The 17,831-nt window shown below is 49.0% G+C and overlaps 1 protein-coding gene across 4 annotated transcripts in view; it reads right to left on the bottom strand.

Annotated features, from left to right (window-relative positions):
- The window catches only part of NTRK3 (neurotrophic receptor tyrosine kinase 3), a 208,628-nt gene that overhangs the window by 175,002 nt on the left and 15,795 nt on the right, over positions 1-17,831 (bottom strand). For all 4 annotated transcript variants that reach the window (XM_063169867.1, XM_063169868.1, XM_063169869.1 and 1 more), the window contains exon 2: positions 206-280. In XM_063169867.1, the coding sequence (XP_063025937.1) occupies positions 206-280 (75 nt within the window). The remainder of the gene's footprint in view (positions 1-205; positions 281-17,831) is intronic.

Here is a 17,831-nt window from a genome sequence, read left to right as displayed (position 1 = left end):
GGCTAGCAATCCTCCTCCTCACAGACCCAGCCAAGACCAAAAGGCATTTCATCTCCATTTTTGTGGACTCCCATAGCAAAACACAGCAGATCCAGCAGCTTAAACTGGCAGCATGGGGGCTGCAGAGGGAAGGAAGCCATGGCTCTTCTGGAAGGAAGGGGCAGCCTAGGCCCAGTCCCCTTCCCAATGCACAGGACATACTCACAGCCTCTGGAGTCCTGTGTACAGCTCCATGTCAACGGCGTTCAGCGTCTGCAAGTTCTTCCAGTTCTCTATGTGTCTGTGGAGGAGAAGGAAAGGCTCAGCTGTGGCACAACCAGATGGTTGCTGAGCCCATGCCAGGGACAGCACACAGAGGGAGGATGTGATACCCCACCACCCAGCCCCATTCTGTTTTCCCAGCCTCTTGGAAAAGTCAAATAACATGGGTTTGCCCACAGTTTCAAGCACAGAACATGCAACCAAGCCATTGAATATCCTTGCCCAAGTCATTGCCCCTCCCTGCACACACCAGTGATCAAAGACACGATTGAAACAGGTCTGGCAAAAAGAGTGAAAGCAAATAAAACATCTCAACAAAAACTCAGGGCCATAATAAAAAAATGTCATATATTTATCCAGTCTCTAACTGAGGTGGATAAACAGGCTCCCAGTCTTTGCTGGCTGGACACACTGCTAGCAGGAGAGCACCAAGCTTAGTTTGGAAACATTGCCTTTATTACAAATTCCTCAGTCGCCTGGGGCAGTCTGGCAGGTATGTTACAGAGAACAAAAACAGAAATAGATCTGTCACCGCAGGATCACTTTCAGTAAATATTAGAGGCGGGGGAAGGTGACAGACCAGCAGCTCCAGAGAACAGGGTCCCCTGTTATCAGCAGCACAGGAGTGATGCTGGCAGCAGTGGGGCTGCCTGGCTGTGGCCACTGCCTCTGCAATGCTGTGTGGTGTGAAAGGAGTTCAATCCTCATCTCCCAGGCAGCTTTCAACCAGTTCTGGCTTTCTCCCAGGTTAAACTCAGACACCCTCCCACCAGAAACACAAACATATTCAAGAGGGTCTTTTCTGAGGAGCAGGTGGAGGCAGTCCTCTCTAAAAGCCAACTGAGAGAGGGAAAACATCTGGCAGGTCCCATTGGACAATATGTGAAAGAAGCCCAACTTTGAAGTCTCTGAACATGTGTACCCAAGCTCACATCTGCCTCGATGCAATAGTTGGCTTTGGACTTGGCCCTGGAGAGGGGAAACATCTCCAAGTGATGAAGGGTTGGAGTGATGAGGAAACACTGAGAACTATGCTGTGATTCTAGGCAAGGAGGTTGCAGGACCTCACATGGTGAGCAAGCAGAAGAGGGACCTTAGACCACTTACAGAGCAGTCACAGAGGGCCACAGATTCCTCCTCCTTGCACAAAAACAGGTCAATTAGCATGAGGGAAATACATGGACCTACTTCATCCACCCCCCCAAATTACATCTATCTCAAAAAAAGTAAAACACAAAGCCTGGATTAAATCTCCTTATATTTCTCTGCTCTCACCATGCAGATCCAAGAAAGGAGAGACCCACAAGAGTCACCTCTGCTTTCCACATGTTCCACAATTTGTCTGCATGCCCAGAGGGGTTATGCTAAGGACACAGCACAAGCTCCCACATGCTGCTGCACGCCAGGATAAGTCACAGTTCATCTCCAATGCCCTGCTCATCATCAGCTGAGACCGCCTGTGTCCCAGACAGAATGAGAAACAGGACATTATTACAGCTACTTCGTGTTCCCTGCCATTGTCTACGGCCCCTGTGAACATTTCCAGAACAAAACACAGACTGGGAGGAGTCAGTCAGAAGATCCAAGAGCTCAGTGGAACTCTGGAGTCAAGACAGGGCTGCCAGCTCAGGCCTGGGGCCATGGGTTTGCAGGATTGAGCAAGGCCAGAAACAAAGGTTGAAAACATTTTCTATCTGCAACTCCTCCACAGCAAAGTGAGGGTCCTCCAAGAGAAAGGATATGGGATGGAGGAATGGGATGGTCTTGGTTTACCACCAGGGCAAGATGCAGCATCCAAGCAATGACCTTCAGGGAGGGATGGAACAGCCCCGAGCCAGGAGTTACGGAGCAACCACAGCTGGGAAGGAGGCGGCGGCCAGATTGGCTCTTGTTTTATTGATCGTGTTTGCTAAAAAAAGTCAAGGTTATTTTTGACACTCAAAGCCATGTGGGCAGCATTCTAGAAGAGACAGAAAAAGACCTGAGCTTGTTTCCAGTGACATGGCCAGACGTGAATTTCCTCTGACTCAGCGCTGGTGCACGGGGGTCTTGGGGCCTCCCCATGGCATCCCCTGCTCCCCCCAAGTGACATAACACTAGACTGTAAACACAGCTCCACAACCTGCATTGTATTCCAGCCTCCCAAACAAAGCCCAAGAGCTTCCTGAGCCAGATATGCTTTAGTTCATTATTTAACATAGACATACCCTACCCGTAGAGAGGCAAGAAAAACAGCAGTGGAAAAACACATGCACACACATCCATACGATAATCCCCCAAACCAGCAGCTGCTTTATGTACAGTGCAATGCAGGGAAATAATTAGGTGCACAGGTCAGCAAGGGTCCTTGAGTCCTTTAAAATACACAAACACCTCCCTTCTCGGGGATTTGCAGAAATTGCTTTTCCCCTTTTCTCTCCGATTTTTCAACTTAGCGTGAGTTGTACCTTTGCTCCTAGAAGTGACAAATCAGTCTTGGCTTACAGGCACTTCAAAGATACACCAGAAAAAATATTTTCTTTGGTTTCCCATTGCTTTAGAAAGAATAGTGTAACTTTGCACTGGCTGGGTTCACCCGAACCCACTTAAAAAACAAAACAGAAATGCATCTTATTCTGAAAGCTCGAGGAGTCAAGCTGTGATTGCAAAATTGGCAGTGGTTGCACAGAAAAGCAAACCAACCAAGCGGAGAAACTCCACCCCTGAAACTTCAGTCCCTCTCATGTCCTTCAGCATCTCAGCTAGCTCCCCCTCTTTTCCTTCCAGGGTTTGCTTGCCCTAGAAATCCTGAATCCTCCCACTTGCTGCTGAAGACTGAGACCTTCCCTCCTCCTCTGCCTCGGTTCATTAACCCAGCAGGAGCACGGGTGCCTGGTTCACACCAAATACAGCTGTGACAGCTCCCAGCCCTGCCCTGGTCTCCTCAGGCAGGCATTGAGGTATGAATTACAGTCTGTGGGCTACAGCTTACTCCTCCCTGCACATCTCTAAGTACATATTCCTGTGGCATTCCTCAGTTATTACTAAGGCAAGCTGCTCTTCTGAAAGACCCAATAGCTTGAAGAGCATTACCAAACTTCACAGATCCTGAGGAGCTCACCACAGGCAGACCCACCTAAACTCACATCCAACTTCTAATCGAGACCATATGAGGTGCATCACTAACACAGATGATGTTGCTCACTCATTTTCTGGGTGGAGAATGGAGGGTAGGGCATGTTTATTTAAATACTCACTTCCTGCTCATAATTCTTGTATGCTAGAAGGGTCCTGCTGGTCCAAGTCCCCTTGCATGCACTGCAGAGCTGAATTATACCATGTCTTCTGCAGACCAAGCAAATTCCACCTTGGGAGTAACAAGGGCTTTGCCCTCCCAACTCAGATTGAAACGCTGCACCTCTCATTCCTTACCCAAATATACTCTCTTGCATTGTACATCCATTTTATCTTGTGTCAAAGCTGTCTTTGCTTAAGCAGCTCTTTTTCTTTCCTGGCACTTCTTCCTCCCCCCTTTACAAGCAGGAGCCAGGCCCACCCAGCTATCATTTACAAGCTACACGATGCCAGGTCTTCTAAGGCAGCACATCTGTACCTGTGAAGTGCGAGGCAAATTGTCTCAAGTGCCCTTAGAGACACTAACTCACATCCCAGAAGTGATGCAGATATATTGCTCAGGCAGAGTTCTGGCAGAGAGCTTGTTTTGTTTCTGATTTCAGACCCAGAACAACTAATGCTCACACTTGGTGATCAGTGCAAGAGGAACCATCATGATAGACACATAGAAAATGGCTATTTGCTTTATCAGCCTGTTTAAGCCCCTTTTCCTTGGGTAAAAGTGACTAGAAACAAAGAGCAGTCTCTAGGAGATCTCACTTGTGCAACAGCATGAGCAGCTCCCCAGTTACACTGGAAACACCTTGATTTGCAGCCTGAGATCGCACTGGCCTTTATCACAGCCCCATCAGCCAGGAGGTTTGTGTTTACCTCATTATTAAGCATTGCCCCCAGCATTTCTGTCCAGCAGAACATTTCCAAAAGACATTTCCTAGCCTTGTTACACCCACATTTATATCTACCCCACTTGGCATTGCAGTATCTCCTGGGTTTGTTACTGCAGCTGTTGGCCACCCTCAGCCGGATTTGTGTCCCCACAGCTCCAGCAGCAAAGGCCATGAGCACACTCCTGCCTCTTGTGCCAGCACCTCAATAAGAGCAGGAGCCAACACCACCTCCAAGCAGCCTCAGCACTTCTCATCTTTCAGCACCTCCCACCAAGACTCCACCTAGCACACCTGGGCCAGACAGTGCCTTCTCCAGAAAAACAAACCACTTGTGATGTTGTGCAGCATCATATCAGCCTCTCATCACAAAGTCACCTCTTTGCTGAGGAAATCAGCTGCCTTTCCAAAGGAAGGCATATGCTTAGCCTGGCAAAAGCTAACCTTAGGACACCAACCCTGCATCACATCTCAGGTACCCACAGATATGCTTTGTTGTTGAAAGCCTTGTAGGCCACTGCAGCCAAACCAGTGGTGAGTCCCCAGCTCTGTGCTGTGTCCCAGTTAACAGCAAACCTGTGAAGCATGAAACCCTGTTTGTCAGCTCAGCAGATTGCAAACATCTCATCCCTCTGGCAGATCCCCTGTGGAGCCAGCAAGGCAGCCAGGTGCCTTTGGCCCAGCATCACACAGACAGATCAGTGACCTTGCTGACCATAAGGTCACCAACTCACAGGGTTTAGGTACCAGCAGGTCTGGAAAGTCCCAGAACCTTGCCCTGTTTGCTGGAAGGGGGTTGGTAGCCAACAAACCTGTGGGAACAGCAATTCCTTTCATTCCCAGAAGGACTGCCTGTGTCTGACAGGTTGGTGTCATCTTCTTGAGACTGCACAGCTCCACATGCTCCCCTTCCAGCCCAATGCAGCAAGGGAGACTGGAATATCCACTGGGATTCAAACACAGCCAGGTTCATTTCACCCCACCAGGCAGAGGTGAAGAAAAAGCCTCATCCCAATTTACCAAGCAACTTACTTGAGGCTACTTACTGTGTGTGGTCTTCTTTCACCCTCCTCATACAACACTTGCCTAATCTCCCTCAGCTTTTCAAGCATTGTGGTCAACAGCTACAAAAGGCACCTGAAAAGCACCAAGTATTACACAGCATGTGTACACATGTTCCCCAAATCTGTGTTTATCCCAAACTGGGTATCCCACAAGGATGCCATCAGCTCCAATCAGTGCCTGAGCAGGTGACATGTCCCAAGTGCCACCACTCGTGTTTTGATGCTGGGCAGTGAATAAGCTGTGTGCCAGAAATTAGGCAGCACCCCAAAACACACATAATTATATTACATATACATATAAATATAATTTTAATATATAATTATATTATATATGTAATATAATTTTTAATATATAATTATATTACATATATATTATATTACATATATATATATAGGGAAGGCAAGCAGAGCATTTGCCTCCTCTCTCTTGTAGTGCAACAGGAAAATTAATTCATCACCCAGGCACATTAAACCTCACAATCCAGACAGACACATTAGCTTTCAATTACCTGATATGTTTAGCATTATAAACAAACCTCCTGGCACGCCGCTCCAGACCATGCAAATGTGAATTTGATTGCAATGGGAATAAAGGAAAGACCTGTCTGAACCCCTGACCAGTAAGAGCTGCCTCCTCCAAGCAGAGGTGCTGCAGATGTTGATGGGAAGCCCTGAATGTTGGCACAAGTCCCACACAAACCCAAGGCTAAGCACAGCCATTGTGGCCACTGCCAGCTCCTTTTATCCATCCCTCACACCCTACTTTGGGCTGAGGAAGACATAAAGAAATCAAACATCTTTCATAATATTATAAGACACTTATCACATAATTTAATAACTAGAGGCACAAAGGACTTGGTTCCCTCAATATGAAATTTATAAAAGTGAATTGGTAACAGAAACTTAAAGGCAATTGCAGCTGAATACAGACTTACAAGGACAACGTTTCCCCCATTTAAAGCACAGTCTCCCCCTTCCCAAAAAGCATGGAAAGGTCACCCAGCAGTGGCTCATTAAGGATAATTTGAGGTCAGTGGGGAAGGGGGGTTAGAGGAAACAAGTGCAACTTTGTAGAAACAATTATGAGCATAACTCCACAGTGTAATTGTGATTCGTCAGGGTAACGCTGATAAAACACCACAGTGACACAGCTCCCTCTGCTCTGCTGCTCCTGCCAAGGTCGTGCCAGGGTGTGTGGGGGCTGCAGAGTGTGACAGGGATGCACTCAGCCATGGGCCAGCCACATCCAACCCAGCCATCCAAACCAGACCCTTCCAGGAGGGCTAAATAAAGGAGAAAGATCCCAATCCCCAGCTGAGGAAGGTGTGGAAACAACACAGCTCCCCCAGGGCACTGCACAGCGGCATCTCAGAAATCTTCCTGGAGGAACCCAAGTGCCAGACACAAGAAAGTCACAGGACACAAAGCACTCAGAGAGGACTCCCCCACAGAACACTTTTCACATGAGTCCAGACAAGTTTCGTGTTCACCCCAACAACATCTGCCTGGCCTTATGCTGGCCAGGAGCACCCACAGGGTGCAGAAGAGCTGCTACAGCTGCACTGTCCAAACAGATTGTCATATAGAGACACCCTACAATGGAAGATGCCCTGAGAAACAGCTTTAAGCTATGCTGAATAGGTTTGTGGGGTTTTTTTGGTTTTTTTTTGTTGGTTTTTTTTTTTTTTTTTTTTTTTTTTTTGTTGTTTTTTTTTTTCCAGGTTTTGCACTTATTCCATCCTGTCCACTGACAGGGACACACAGGAGCTGGACATAAAAAACAGACAGCAGAGCCAGTGCCACCTGAACCTCATGCTCTGCTTTTGTCTCAGGGACAGCACATCCCCTCAGGCCTCACTGTGCCCCGTGTTTGTGCATGCACCAGTTTCCTTCTGTGATCTCCTCAAGCCTCTGCTTCCCCCAGCAGCTCTGGATGCTGGCTCACGGAGCAGGGAGCATTCCTTTCAGGGACAGTGTGTCAGTGTTAGCAGAGGACAGCAGGCTGCCTGGACACAGCAGGGACAGATGGCTGCAGCACACAGGAGGCACTATGTTCCTGTTAGCACACACTGCATCCAGAGAGCTTCCATGAAGGGAATTATTCCCAGGCACATGTTTTCAGAAAGGAAGAAATAGGTGTAAAGTAGGATAGCAGAGCTGAAGAAGGGCTGTGGGCAGCAATACAGCTGCCACCACAACAAATACTTGCCCCAATATTTCATCACTATTTCTCATCTAGTCCTGGGAGGGAACAGCCCTGGGGTCCCAAGCAAGGACTGAGGTATTCAAAATCATCCAAGTGCTGAAGAAACCTCATTTATCAGAGACAAGCAGCAGTGCAAAACCTCAGGAGGAAACTCCCAAGGGCTGCAGCATCTCCTGTATGGGAAGCAGGGTTGAGGGGACAGCACCCCAAAAACACCTCTGTGTAAGGGCTGGGCTCCTGGTCCAGCCCCAGCTCTCTGCCCACCACCTTGGCTCCTCACAGCTCCTGCAGCCTCTCTTCCAAATTCTTTCTTATTTATTCCCACAACTATCTGACCCCTGCACAGTCCCAAACACCATCTAGAGTGAGAAGGCGTGAAATGGGATGAGCAGTTTTGTCCTGCAGACATGAATATAAATACACAAACACAGACACCTTGGGTGAGTCATCACCAAAAGTGGGAGTTCACTCCCCACAGGCAGCATCAGCCAAAGCTCACTCCCCTTTTCCTCAAAGTGCCAAAACCAATTATAATTCCCCAAAAGGGCATTTCTTTTATTATTCTCTGGTGGGAGAATGTACAGAGTCAGTCTTCTCTGCCCAGATATGTGCTTTCTACCATTGGACGTGGATCTGGGGGACATGGAGCAGAGACTCCTGGCTCAGGACTGCTAACATCAACCTGTGCATGTCTAATCATACCACATCTCCAAAATAGCCATGCAACTGGCTAGGATGGGAGGGCAACCCAAGGACAGGAAAAAAACCAAAAAACCTTCCCCTGGGAGTTTTACACCACACAAACCTCAGCATGAAGCCGCATCCTTTGGGATCCTGCACCCGTGTAAAGCAAAAGACCATCTGCTTTCCAGCAGCTCTCCAAGCACCTGCCATGCCAAAGGAAAGGATGCTTTATCTGTAGGATTTCATATGCAGGGAGAGCCAGCAGTGTGCAGCATTTTGTGGTCTTTAAAGATCAAACGGCATTTTAGAGAGGAAGCAGCACCCTGGTCAAAATCTGCTTCAGTAATCACATTTTGCTTTATTAAACCCTCCTTGCAATTTCCAGCTGGAAGTCAAATTCCCTCACACTTCCACCTCCAGACAGGTCTGGGACTTTTCAGAAATCAAACTATAATAATTTTTAAATATTTTATATATATGTATGTGTGTATATATATATATATATATGCATACATATTATATGTATGTATATATACATACACATATATACAGATATATATAAATATATAATATATAAAAATATATACTATATAAATATATATAATATAAAAATATATATAAATAAAAAATATATATTATATAAATAGAAATATTTTTATATAAAATATATATTTTATATAAATCTGTAAATATGTTTAGATAGATATATAAAATATATATATATAAATATACTAATACAGGCAAAAAAAAGGCGGCCAAGCTCTACTCCAAAGGCAGCTGTTTCTCCCCTAAGGAGCACAGTTCCTACACACATTAGCAAGACAATGAGATGTACTAAAGGTACTGAATCACCAGAGTTCAGCTTGGCAGGAATAACTCCTGGTAAAAAGCAGTGCCAAAGAGCATATGGTAGAAAGGACACCCCCCAAAAAGACAGAGAGCCTTGGAGATGGTCAAGACAATATTCTGGTAGGCTGTAGTAGCTCAGCTGGGACCCAAAAGGGAGCACTGCCAGCCACATGCACTCATTGCACTTCATGCTGTGCTTGAAGACAGGAAAACGGATGGAAGAGGAAAAGGAGAAAATAAAATCTCCCACAAACTGGCTGTTACTGTGATGGATGGCACTGGGAATGGGGAGACAGGAACAGGAGTCCAGCAGAAGCACATGTGGGAGCCAGGAATGGGGCTGTACAAGTGCCATGGTTGGAGGGAGCTGCAGTCCTTAACCCAGGCCTGCTGCCACCCACCCACACAAACCCACAAGCACACTTCCTAAAACCACAGCCACTGTGTGAGCCTCATTTCGGGAGTTTTACATCCTTATGAGCTTCGTCTCAGCCCTGTTTTGATGTAGGTGCATATTTTTGGGCAGTGTTCCATGCCTGGGTCATGAAAGCAGCACAGAAAGCAGAGCCCAGAGCTCAAACTGTGGGTGCTAGAGGGTGTCTCAGCCTCTACACAGTTATGGACATCAACAGCCAAATCCAGGGCCCTCCCACAGTCCCCCACCCTCCTCTGACCTCCTCTGCTCCCCAACAGCTCCACCACCCCCAGACTGCAGCTCATCCCATTTCCAGCTTTCCCACAACCCCAAACACTGGGAAAGCCACTGGCCAAGGAAGAGGAGAGGAGAGAGAACTTGGATCCTGCTCCTTTGAGGCTGCTGGGTTGGTTTTTATTTTCCCAACCATCTCCCAAGGAGCCTGAACTTTGATCCCCCAGCATTTTGGCTCCTCAGATGTTTATGGAGCTCAAGCAAGCAGGCAGCAATGCCCAGCTGGGCTGGCCACAGGCCATGCTCCCACCCTCTGCCCCCTCAGGACAGCCAGGGCCGGGTATCTCCAGCCTGAAAGGAGACTTTCCAAGGCCCTTGTTACCTCCACAGCATCACAGATCTGCCTGCTCAGCTCCCAGCTGCTCCCCATGAAGCCAAAGAACGAGATAAATTCTCCACACAGATTATTTCTGAGGCAACTGCCGTGACCCCCTGAGGCTTTTGTCTGCTCTTCAAATAAATCACAGCCAGCTCTGCCCACCCTCCCCAGCAGAAATGGAGGGGAAAAGGCCTCAGTCCCTTTTTCCCTATGAAAATGCATGAAAAAAACCTTCTCCCTTCCCTCCACTAAGCTTTTCCTGCAAGGGACACACACACACACAGACTTGGCTCTTATTGCACAAGTGTAGGAACAGAAGCATCACTCAGGAGCAGGGGGATGTATCATTAAGGCATGGTGACTCAGAGCTCAAGGCTTCCCAGGATAACAGGTATTTTGTGGGAAGTCAGCTGGCTCTGGAAAGGAAAAGCAAACCAGCATGCCTATAAACATGACACAGGCAGGGAGATGCAGGGAGGGGAAGAAAGGAGAGCAGGGAGGCAACAGAGATTTTAAAAGCTCCTCTCCCAGCACTCTACTTTGTTCTTTTAAATGTAAATAAAGCACCTTGCAAAAATCTTACAGAAGACACTCTGACAGCCAGAGACACTGCTAACCAGGCTGTTGTGTTAGAGCTGATCCAGCTGCAGAAACAGAAAATCCTGGGACAGTTTCTATCTCCTCTCTCAGCTCAATCTGCCATTCCTCTGAACCATGGAGCAGCCTCTGCTTGCCTGGCACCTTGATTTGCACCTTCCCAAAACACCAAAACCAGCCTCTCAACCAAACCCCTTTGCCCACCATGGGCACCTCCTTCACCAGGGCCAGAGGTGGGTGAAACCCTCAAGCTCCCAGTGTCCAAGCACACTCAGTGCTGCTGAGTTTCACTGGCTGCTCATCAGGGAAGATTTGTTTTACACCACGAGCAAGGCAGGAGGACACAACCTGAGCCACTGCAGTGTGGCCAGCACATGGCAAACATCACCCAGCACTGACAGACCCACCCTGCCCTAGCAGGGTCTCCTTGCACCACTTGAAGGTGTTGTTCATCACTGGGGCTTGGGGCTTTGCACAGTTTTAAGGCCACAGCAGCGACACATCACAACATCCCTGAGATGAGCACAAATATGATGAGCCCGTCAGCTTTGAGCTGCTGAAAATGAGCCTCCTGTTCTGAAGGGTTTCCAGGAGGCTGGCATTAAACTGACAGGTAGAAAATCTCACAGGGGTGTTTGAGGAATCCAAAGGTCCTGCTCAGTATTAATTGAGGAGAGGCAGGGAGCAAGGAAGCTACAATTCACCTCCTGACATGGCTTGCCCTTTCACCACTTGCTCTGAAGAGGTATTTAACAGAACACGTGTCTTTCTGGTGCCATTGAGGGTCATGGAAGAATTTTGAAGCCAGAAAGCAGATCATCAGATAAAGTCCCTCCAGGGAGATATTGTTTTATTATTTTTTGTTTGTTTTTGCAAGGAATCACTCAAACTTTGTTTCTGCTTTTGGGCAGCTGAAGGGCCCTGAGCATTCCAGCACCATCCTCAAACTGTCCAAGCCCAGCAGGTTATCAGGAAAGGAAAACTCACTCTGCACAAAGAATACAGCTGCATCTCCCTCCCCAGGCCTCTGGACCCTACAGGAAAGCAGGAAGAGATGTAAGACATCCCTGACTCCTACCTGAGCTGGCACAGCCCCCAGCACCACTGAAATCACCCTGCTGACAGTGAGCACAGTGATGCCACCAGCTTGGGAAATGACTCTGTGCATCAGCAGCTGCAGCATCCTCCATGGCTCCCCCGAGGCCAGCAGCACATCCAGGCACACTCCTGCCCCTTCCCAGCCCCAAACCCTGGCAGAACTGCCCCAGGAAGGCATCCCAACCTTTCCCAGTTGTGCAATGCAAGCATCAACTCCCATTTCCACATTTTGGGCTGCCTGGCCCATGAGGTCAAACACACAGAGCCAGAGAATTTCTGGATGAGGGGCAATACAAGATGTCCTGAAGCCCCTACCCACCCCAAACACTGACCAACAGATTCTGCCCTTGATGGTTTTAAGCTGGGCTGGTTTTGGCTTTTCACATCTTTCCCCTAAGTCCCCTTTGAACAATCCCGTGGTTGCTATGGAAATACTCTCATCAGTATGGGTGGAGCATAGCAGCCCTGGCCAAAACTCCCTGTGGCTCCCAGTTGACACCAGTTCTAGGATCTGGCAGCACTGGAGGTTACTCCAAGCTGCACAGGGAATGCCTTGAGCTTAAAGCAAAGCTCAGCACTGATGGATGAGTGAGACCCACCTGGGAGCCAAGGGCAAGGACTTGCAATTCACCCAGGGATAAACAGGTTAAAATGAAAATTGAAATACCCTCACACTGGCTAAGGGGTGAGAGGATTATAAACAGCAAAAAGCTGCAATTTACCCCAGCTAAACCCTGCTTGGAGCAGGAGGTGGCCACAGACAAGGGTAGCAGGAGCAGAGCTGACTTTATCCCTGGCCCTGCCACCGATGCAGCCTCCAGGGAGGCCTCTCCTGCCCACTCTGCCCTCCCAGCACTGACACGAAACTAATCAGCAAGCAGGGTGTGAACAGCAGCCATCCAGCACTGTGAAGAGGGCTGGGAGGCGGAACAGAAACCTTTTCCACATGGCAAAGAGAGCAGCACGTTGGGCAATTGCTGTGTGCTCCAGTGGAGTCACCGCGTCCCACCGGGGAGCCCCAGCTGCACAGCACCCAGGTTGGACACCTCCAGTCTGTCCCTTGATGAAAACACTGCCAGAGCCCTTGCAGATGATGGATTATCCTTTACCAGCAGGGCTTGGAGAGAGGTCCCCAGACTCCAGAGAGCAGCTGAGTGGGAAATGCATCTTTTCCATGGGAATGGGCAGCAGCACTCCCTGCACAGGGAGGTGCCAGTGCTGTGCTGGCAGATGTGCTGCAGTGTCACCAACCCCAGATTTAGGCTAAGGGCCACTGACCCCCATCTCCATCACCATCACCCACCCAGCTGGGGGACAGGGAGGATGAGATGCCTCTGCCAACAGTGTGGGCACCTCCAGGCTCTGGCCATGCTGAGTAGCTCTATTCAACCCCCTGTCACCAGCTGCAGGATTCAAACCAAGGTTTCAGCACTGCCAGAGCTGTCCCCAGCCATTCCCAACCAGAGATCACATCTCAAGTGGCAGCTTGACCCGGCACAACCTGGGCTGCAGCAAGGAGCTCCCAAGCTGCATGGTGAGCTCTTACACCACCAGCACTCATGGTGGACAAGCACATGAGAAACCTCTTCCACATCATCACTGCAAGCTTGGCAATGAGCAGGTTGCAGATGTTTTCCCAAGCATTTGTCTCCTGGAGCAGGGGTTTTGCTGCCCTCAAAGCTGATAACAGCACGCAGATCTCACCAAGTTTTACCAGCCTCCCCTGCCACAGACATCTTTTATGAAAAAATATTTTCCTTAGGATTTTTCCTCCTGAGAAGCTGAGGCCTCAGAAACCAAATGTAAACATTGATTATCTGCTGCTGTGGAATGCAACAGGTGCATCTTTGCTTGGCTCATGTTGGTTGTTTCTAATTAATGGCCAATCACAGTCAGCTGGCTCAGACAGAGTCCTAGCCACAAACCTTTGTTATCATTCCTTCTTCTTCTATTCTTAGCCAGCCTTCTGATGAAATCCTTTCTTCTATTCTTTTAGTATAGTTTTAATATAATATATTATCACAAAATAATAAATCAAGCCTTCTGCAACATGGAGTCAGATCCTCATCTCTTCCCTCATCCTCAGACCCTATGAACACCATCATGCTCCCCCAGCAGCCCCACACAAATCCCCTGGAGCTGTCACCCAGCACATCCCACCCTCTGCTCCCAGACCTGCCTGCAAGGGGGGAATCACACAGCCGGCACCAGGAGCTGGCACATCCCTCAGGCTCACCCTGCACTGGTTCTGGGGTGGATTTGAGCACAGAGCACTGCTGGAGCCCACATTACAGGTGCATGACCCTGTTCAAAGGGCTAAAGAACAATTTGCACTGTCAGGCTGCAGGGTGCACATCTACACTCCTACCTTGGGAGCATCCTGCCAGATCCCAAATGCTCTCCCAAACACATGGGCTCAAGAGAGAGGTTTGGGCTTGAGCTGTTATTGAACAAACCATGCCTGGTCAGAGATGCTGCAAATAAGAAGCCTGCACTCCAATAATTGTTCTTTCTCACCCAAATTCAGCAAATTCAAGAGAGAGCAGAAAACAGCAGCCAAAATGCCTCCCACCCCCTGTTCCAAGTATAGGTATGCAGTCTCTCTTGCTCCCTGATGGCAGAAGTCTCATTGCAACAACCTAAAACATTCTGCTCCACAATTTTGGGGAGATGTTATTGAAAGGACATGCAGGCAAAGCTGCCTGCAAAGCAAAGGGACTCTACAAAATCAGCAGAGAACTGAATCAGCCCCACTTGGACCAAGGACAGCAAAACCAGGCTGAAGCCAGAGGAGCAGCCACCCGTGACTCTGTGCCACTGTCACCTCCAGCTCACAGCACTGTGCCAGCACATGTCACCATCCCTTCTGCCACACCTCCAAAGCCCTGGGTGACAGACTGCACAGCCCCAGCATCCCCTGTGAGCCAGAGCTAACCCCAGCAGCAGAACAGGGACCCTCCTGTATCATGGAAAACTCAACCATAGACCAAGTAAACAGCTTTCAGGATACCCTAAAATGCAGTTCCACCAATGTCACAAACAACTTTTATGAAAAATCCTTTCCTTAGGATTTTTTTCTTCTGAGAAGCTGAGAGGCCTCAGGAACAAAATGTAAACAATTATTATCTGCTGCTGTGGAATGCAACAGGTGCATCTGGGATTGGTCTCATGTGGTTGTTTCTAATTTATGGCCGATCACAATGAGCTGGCTCAGACACAGAGCCCAAGCCACAAACCTTTGTTATCCTATTCTATACTTATCCAGCCTTCTGATGAAATCCTTTCTTCTATTCTTTTAGTATACTTTTAATGTAATATATATCATAAAATAATAAATCAAGCCTTCTGAAACGTGGAGTCAGATCTTTGTCTCTGTCCTCATCCTAAGACCCCTGTGAACACCATCACACTCCAAAATTCACATTTTCTCTGTCTTTACCCCAGCTTGGAGGTCCCCACCAAAACCTCAGCAGCACAAATGCTTTGGTGAGGCCCAGCCAGGCCTGCGGGTGCTGCCACCAGGAGGATTCTGCTATTAGGCATCAGAGCAGAATTTGGGGCTGACTCCTGGGGAGGGCTGCACCCCACTGCACCCCGAGATGCCCAGCAGAGAGCTGTGCCCACTGCCTGCAGAGCAGCACAGCACCTCAAATAAAAACTCCCCACAGCCAGCACAGTGAATAAGATTACAACAAATATAAACTAATGATACAGCTGTCAAGACAGATTAGACTGCACAGTGTAAAAAATTGCAGGGCTGTTTAGTCACAACAATATAAGATTAATTTATCAATACAGCTTATGTGGCACTGGAGAGATAGCAAATTGAATAAGTGAATCTTTTCTACACCTTGCTCAAGGAGGGAGCCTCAGACCTGATGGGTGTATGGGGCTGGATACCAGTGAGGATCTGCAGGCAGCAATCACCCAGCAGGGCTGGTTTGACGCAGCCCAGGGGGATCTGCACCTTCATCCCAGGCTTAGGGGATGGCCCACGTGCCACCCAAATGCACAGCTCTGCACCCACACGCTCCTAAAGGTGCCCACCCTTCTGCGGTGCCAGAGTCAAGAGTGATGGTGCTAAACCAAGACATCCAGAAGCTGCTGCAGGCAGGAACCTCCCAGAGCTTTTTCCAGGGGTTCCTACAAGTCCAGCACCCAGGACTGGAGCTGTGTGTGCAGCCTCACCTCAGCTCTGTCCCAGTTACAGCATGTACATATACTGGGGCACACAGGAACCCCAGCAGCATCCCCAGCTCTCACACAGGCAAAAACATGCACAGCCACCCCTTGGGGGCTAAACCTGGCAGAACCAGGTGAGCTTGCAGCCCTGAGAACATCTCCCATGAGTTCCCAAAAAGCAAGAATCTAACCCAGAGGCCCTCAGGAGGTGCCTCCCTACTCATCCCACAGCTTCTACCCAAAGATCAATTGCACTGGGCCCACATCTTTTCAGATCTCTCATGTGTTGTCATCTGTGGGTTAAAAAATGTGCAAGTAAGTAAAAAGGTGCAGCAATAATGAGCCAGGGTTTCGATCTGTGAAGGTGAGAGCACAGCAGCATCTGCCAATACGAAGGAAGCACCCGTTTCTATAAATATTGAAATCCGGTAATTATCATCATTAGAACTAGTTGTGATTTAGCCATAGCTCAATCCCAACAAGTAAGAATGGCATTTATTTGCCACAATTAGAACAGCTAAAAATACCTCCCAAACTTTGCCTGGTTCAGCCCTATCCCAGCAGGCTCAGCTCTGGGCAGGGAGAAATGCAAAGCAGGGGATATCACTTGGAGAACCACGCAGGGCTGGAAAAACCCTGTGCCCTCATAGGGACACCAGGGCACAAACACAAGGCCACCTCACCTTCTAGGAGCTCCTCATGGGAGCTCTGCTCCATGGCTTTCTCCCCAGCTCTGGTTCATCCCAGCTAATTCCTGCCCCACAAGGGTGGCTGTTCCCTATGCAGAGCAACATTCCCTCTAGCAAGCTACATTTTCCATACCAAAAGTTTCTTTGCAGCTGCATCAAAAGGCACAGATTCGCTTTAAAAGGCAAGCAGAAAAGCCTGGCTCAACCAAGCCAGCCCACTGGCAGTGGGGGTTATATAGCCCCGGTGGCACCCAGATGATCCAAACCTGCCTTTGCTGACAGCCATGGGTCTCCTCACCTTGTGGGAGCCCTGCAGCTTTGCCAAGAGCCTCCACACCCTCAGCATCCCTCCCAGGCCCCAGCTGAGTGCTGAAGGACTCCTAAGCTCAGCATGCTGGACAGACAGACCCTCCTGGAAGACCTCATCCTTCCCAGTTTCTGCAGACAGCTCCTCACACAAAATCCTGTGAGCAGCATCAAGCTATCCTGTCCTTCCTCTGCAAAGTGACCAGAGGGTCATCACCTTTCCAGAAGCTTTAAACATGAAGGGGCTTGGCCATCCTCCCTTGGGGACACATCTGCATTCCTGCTGCCACCAGCAGTTTCCCAGACTTTCCCTCAATGATAAAGAAATGCCTGTGAGGTGCAGATAAATATCTTAGGACGCAGCACCTCGCAGCAGTTACAATCAACCCTCAGCTTCCCATGCAAGCCCACAATCCAGGAGAAAATCCCCATCTACTGACACAAATCACCCAGGGCCATCTCCTCGTGCTCCCTGTTCCAAGAGCTGAGATTTTCCCTGAGGAAACGTGCCCAGCCTCCATGGTCAGGGATGTTCTTTCTGACAGTCACAGTGAATATTCCCCAGCTTATCCCATAATATCTGGAAAGGGCTGTGAAATGGGAGCTCAGCAGCCTCTGTGTGCGGGGGCGAAGGCGCTGCTGAGGTGCTGCTCCCTGCCAGGACCCAAATGTCCATCCCAGCCCCTCTGGTCCCCACCTGCTCACTGCCAGGACCCAAATGTCCATCCCAACCCCTCTAACCCCCATCTGCTCCCTGCCAGGACCCAAATGTCCATCCCAGCCCCTCCATCCCCCATCTGCTCCCTGCCAGGACCCAAATGTCCATCCCAGCCCCTGCTCCTCCCTGAAACGCCTCCAGCCCTGGGGTT

This window comes from Melospiza melodia, chromosome 15, assembly GCF_035770615.1.
Source record: "Melospiza melodia melodia isolate bMelMel2 chromosome 15, bMelMel2.pri, whole genome shotgun sequence".
Classification (NCBI taxonomy): Eukaryota; Metazoa; Chordata; class Aves; order Passeriformes; family Passerellidae; genus Melospiza; species Melospiza melodia.
Note: the sequence above shows the minus strand (reverse complement) of the source record. Positions and strands in the feature narration are given on the sequence as shown.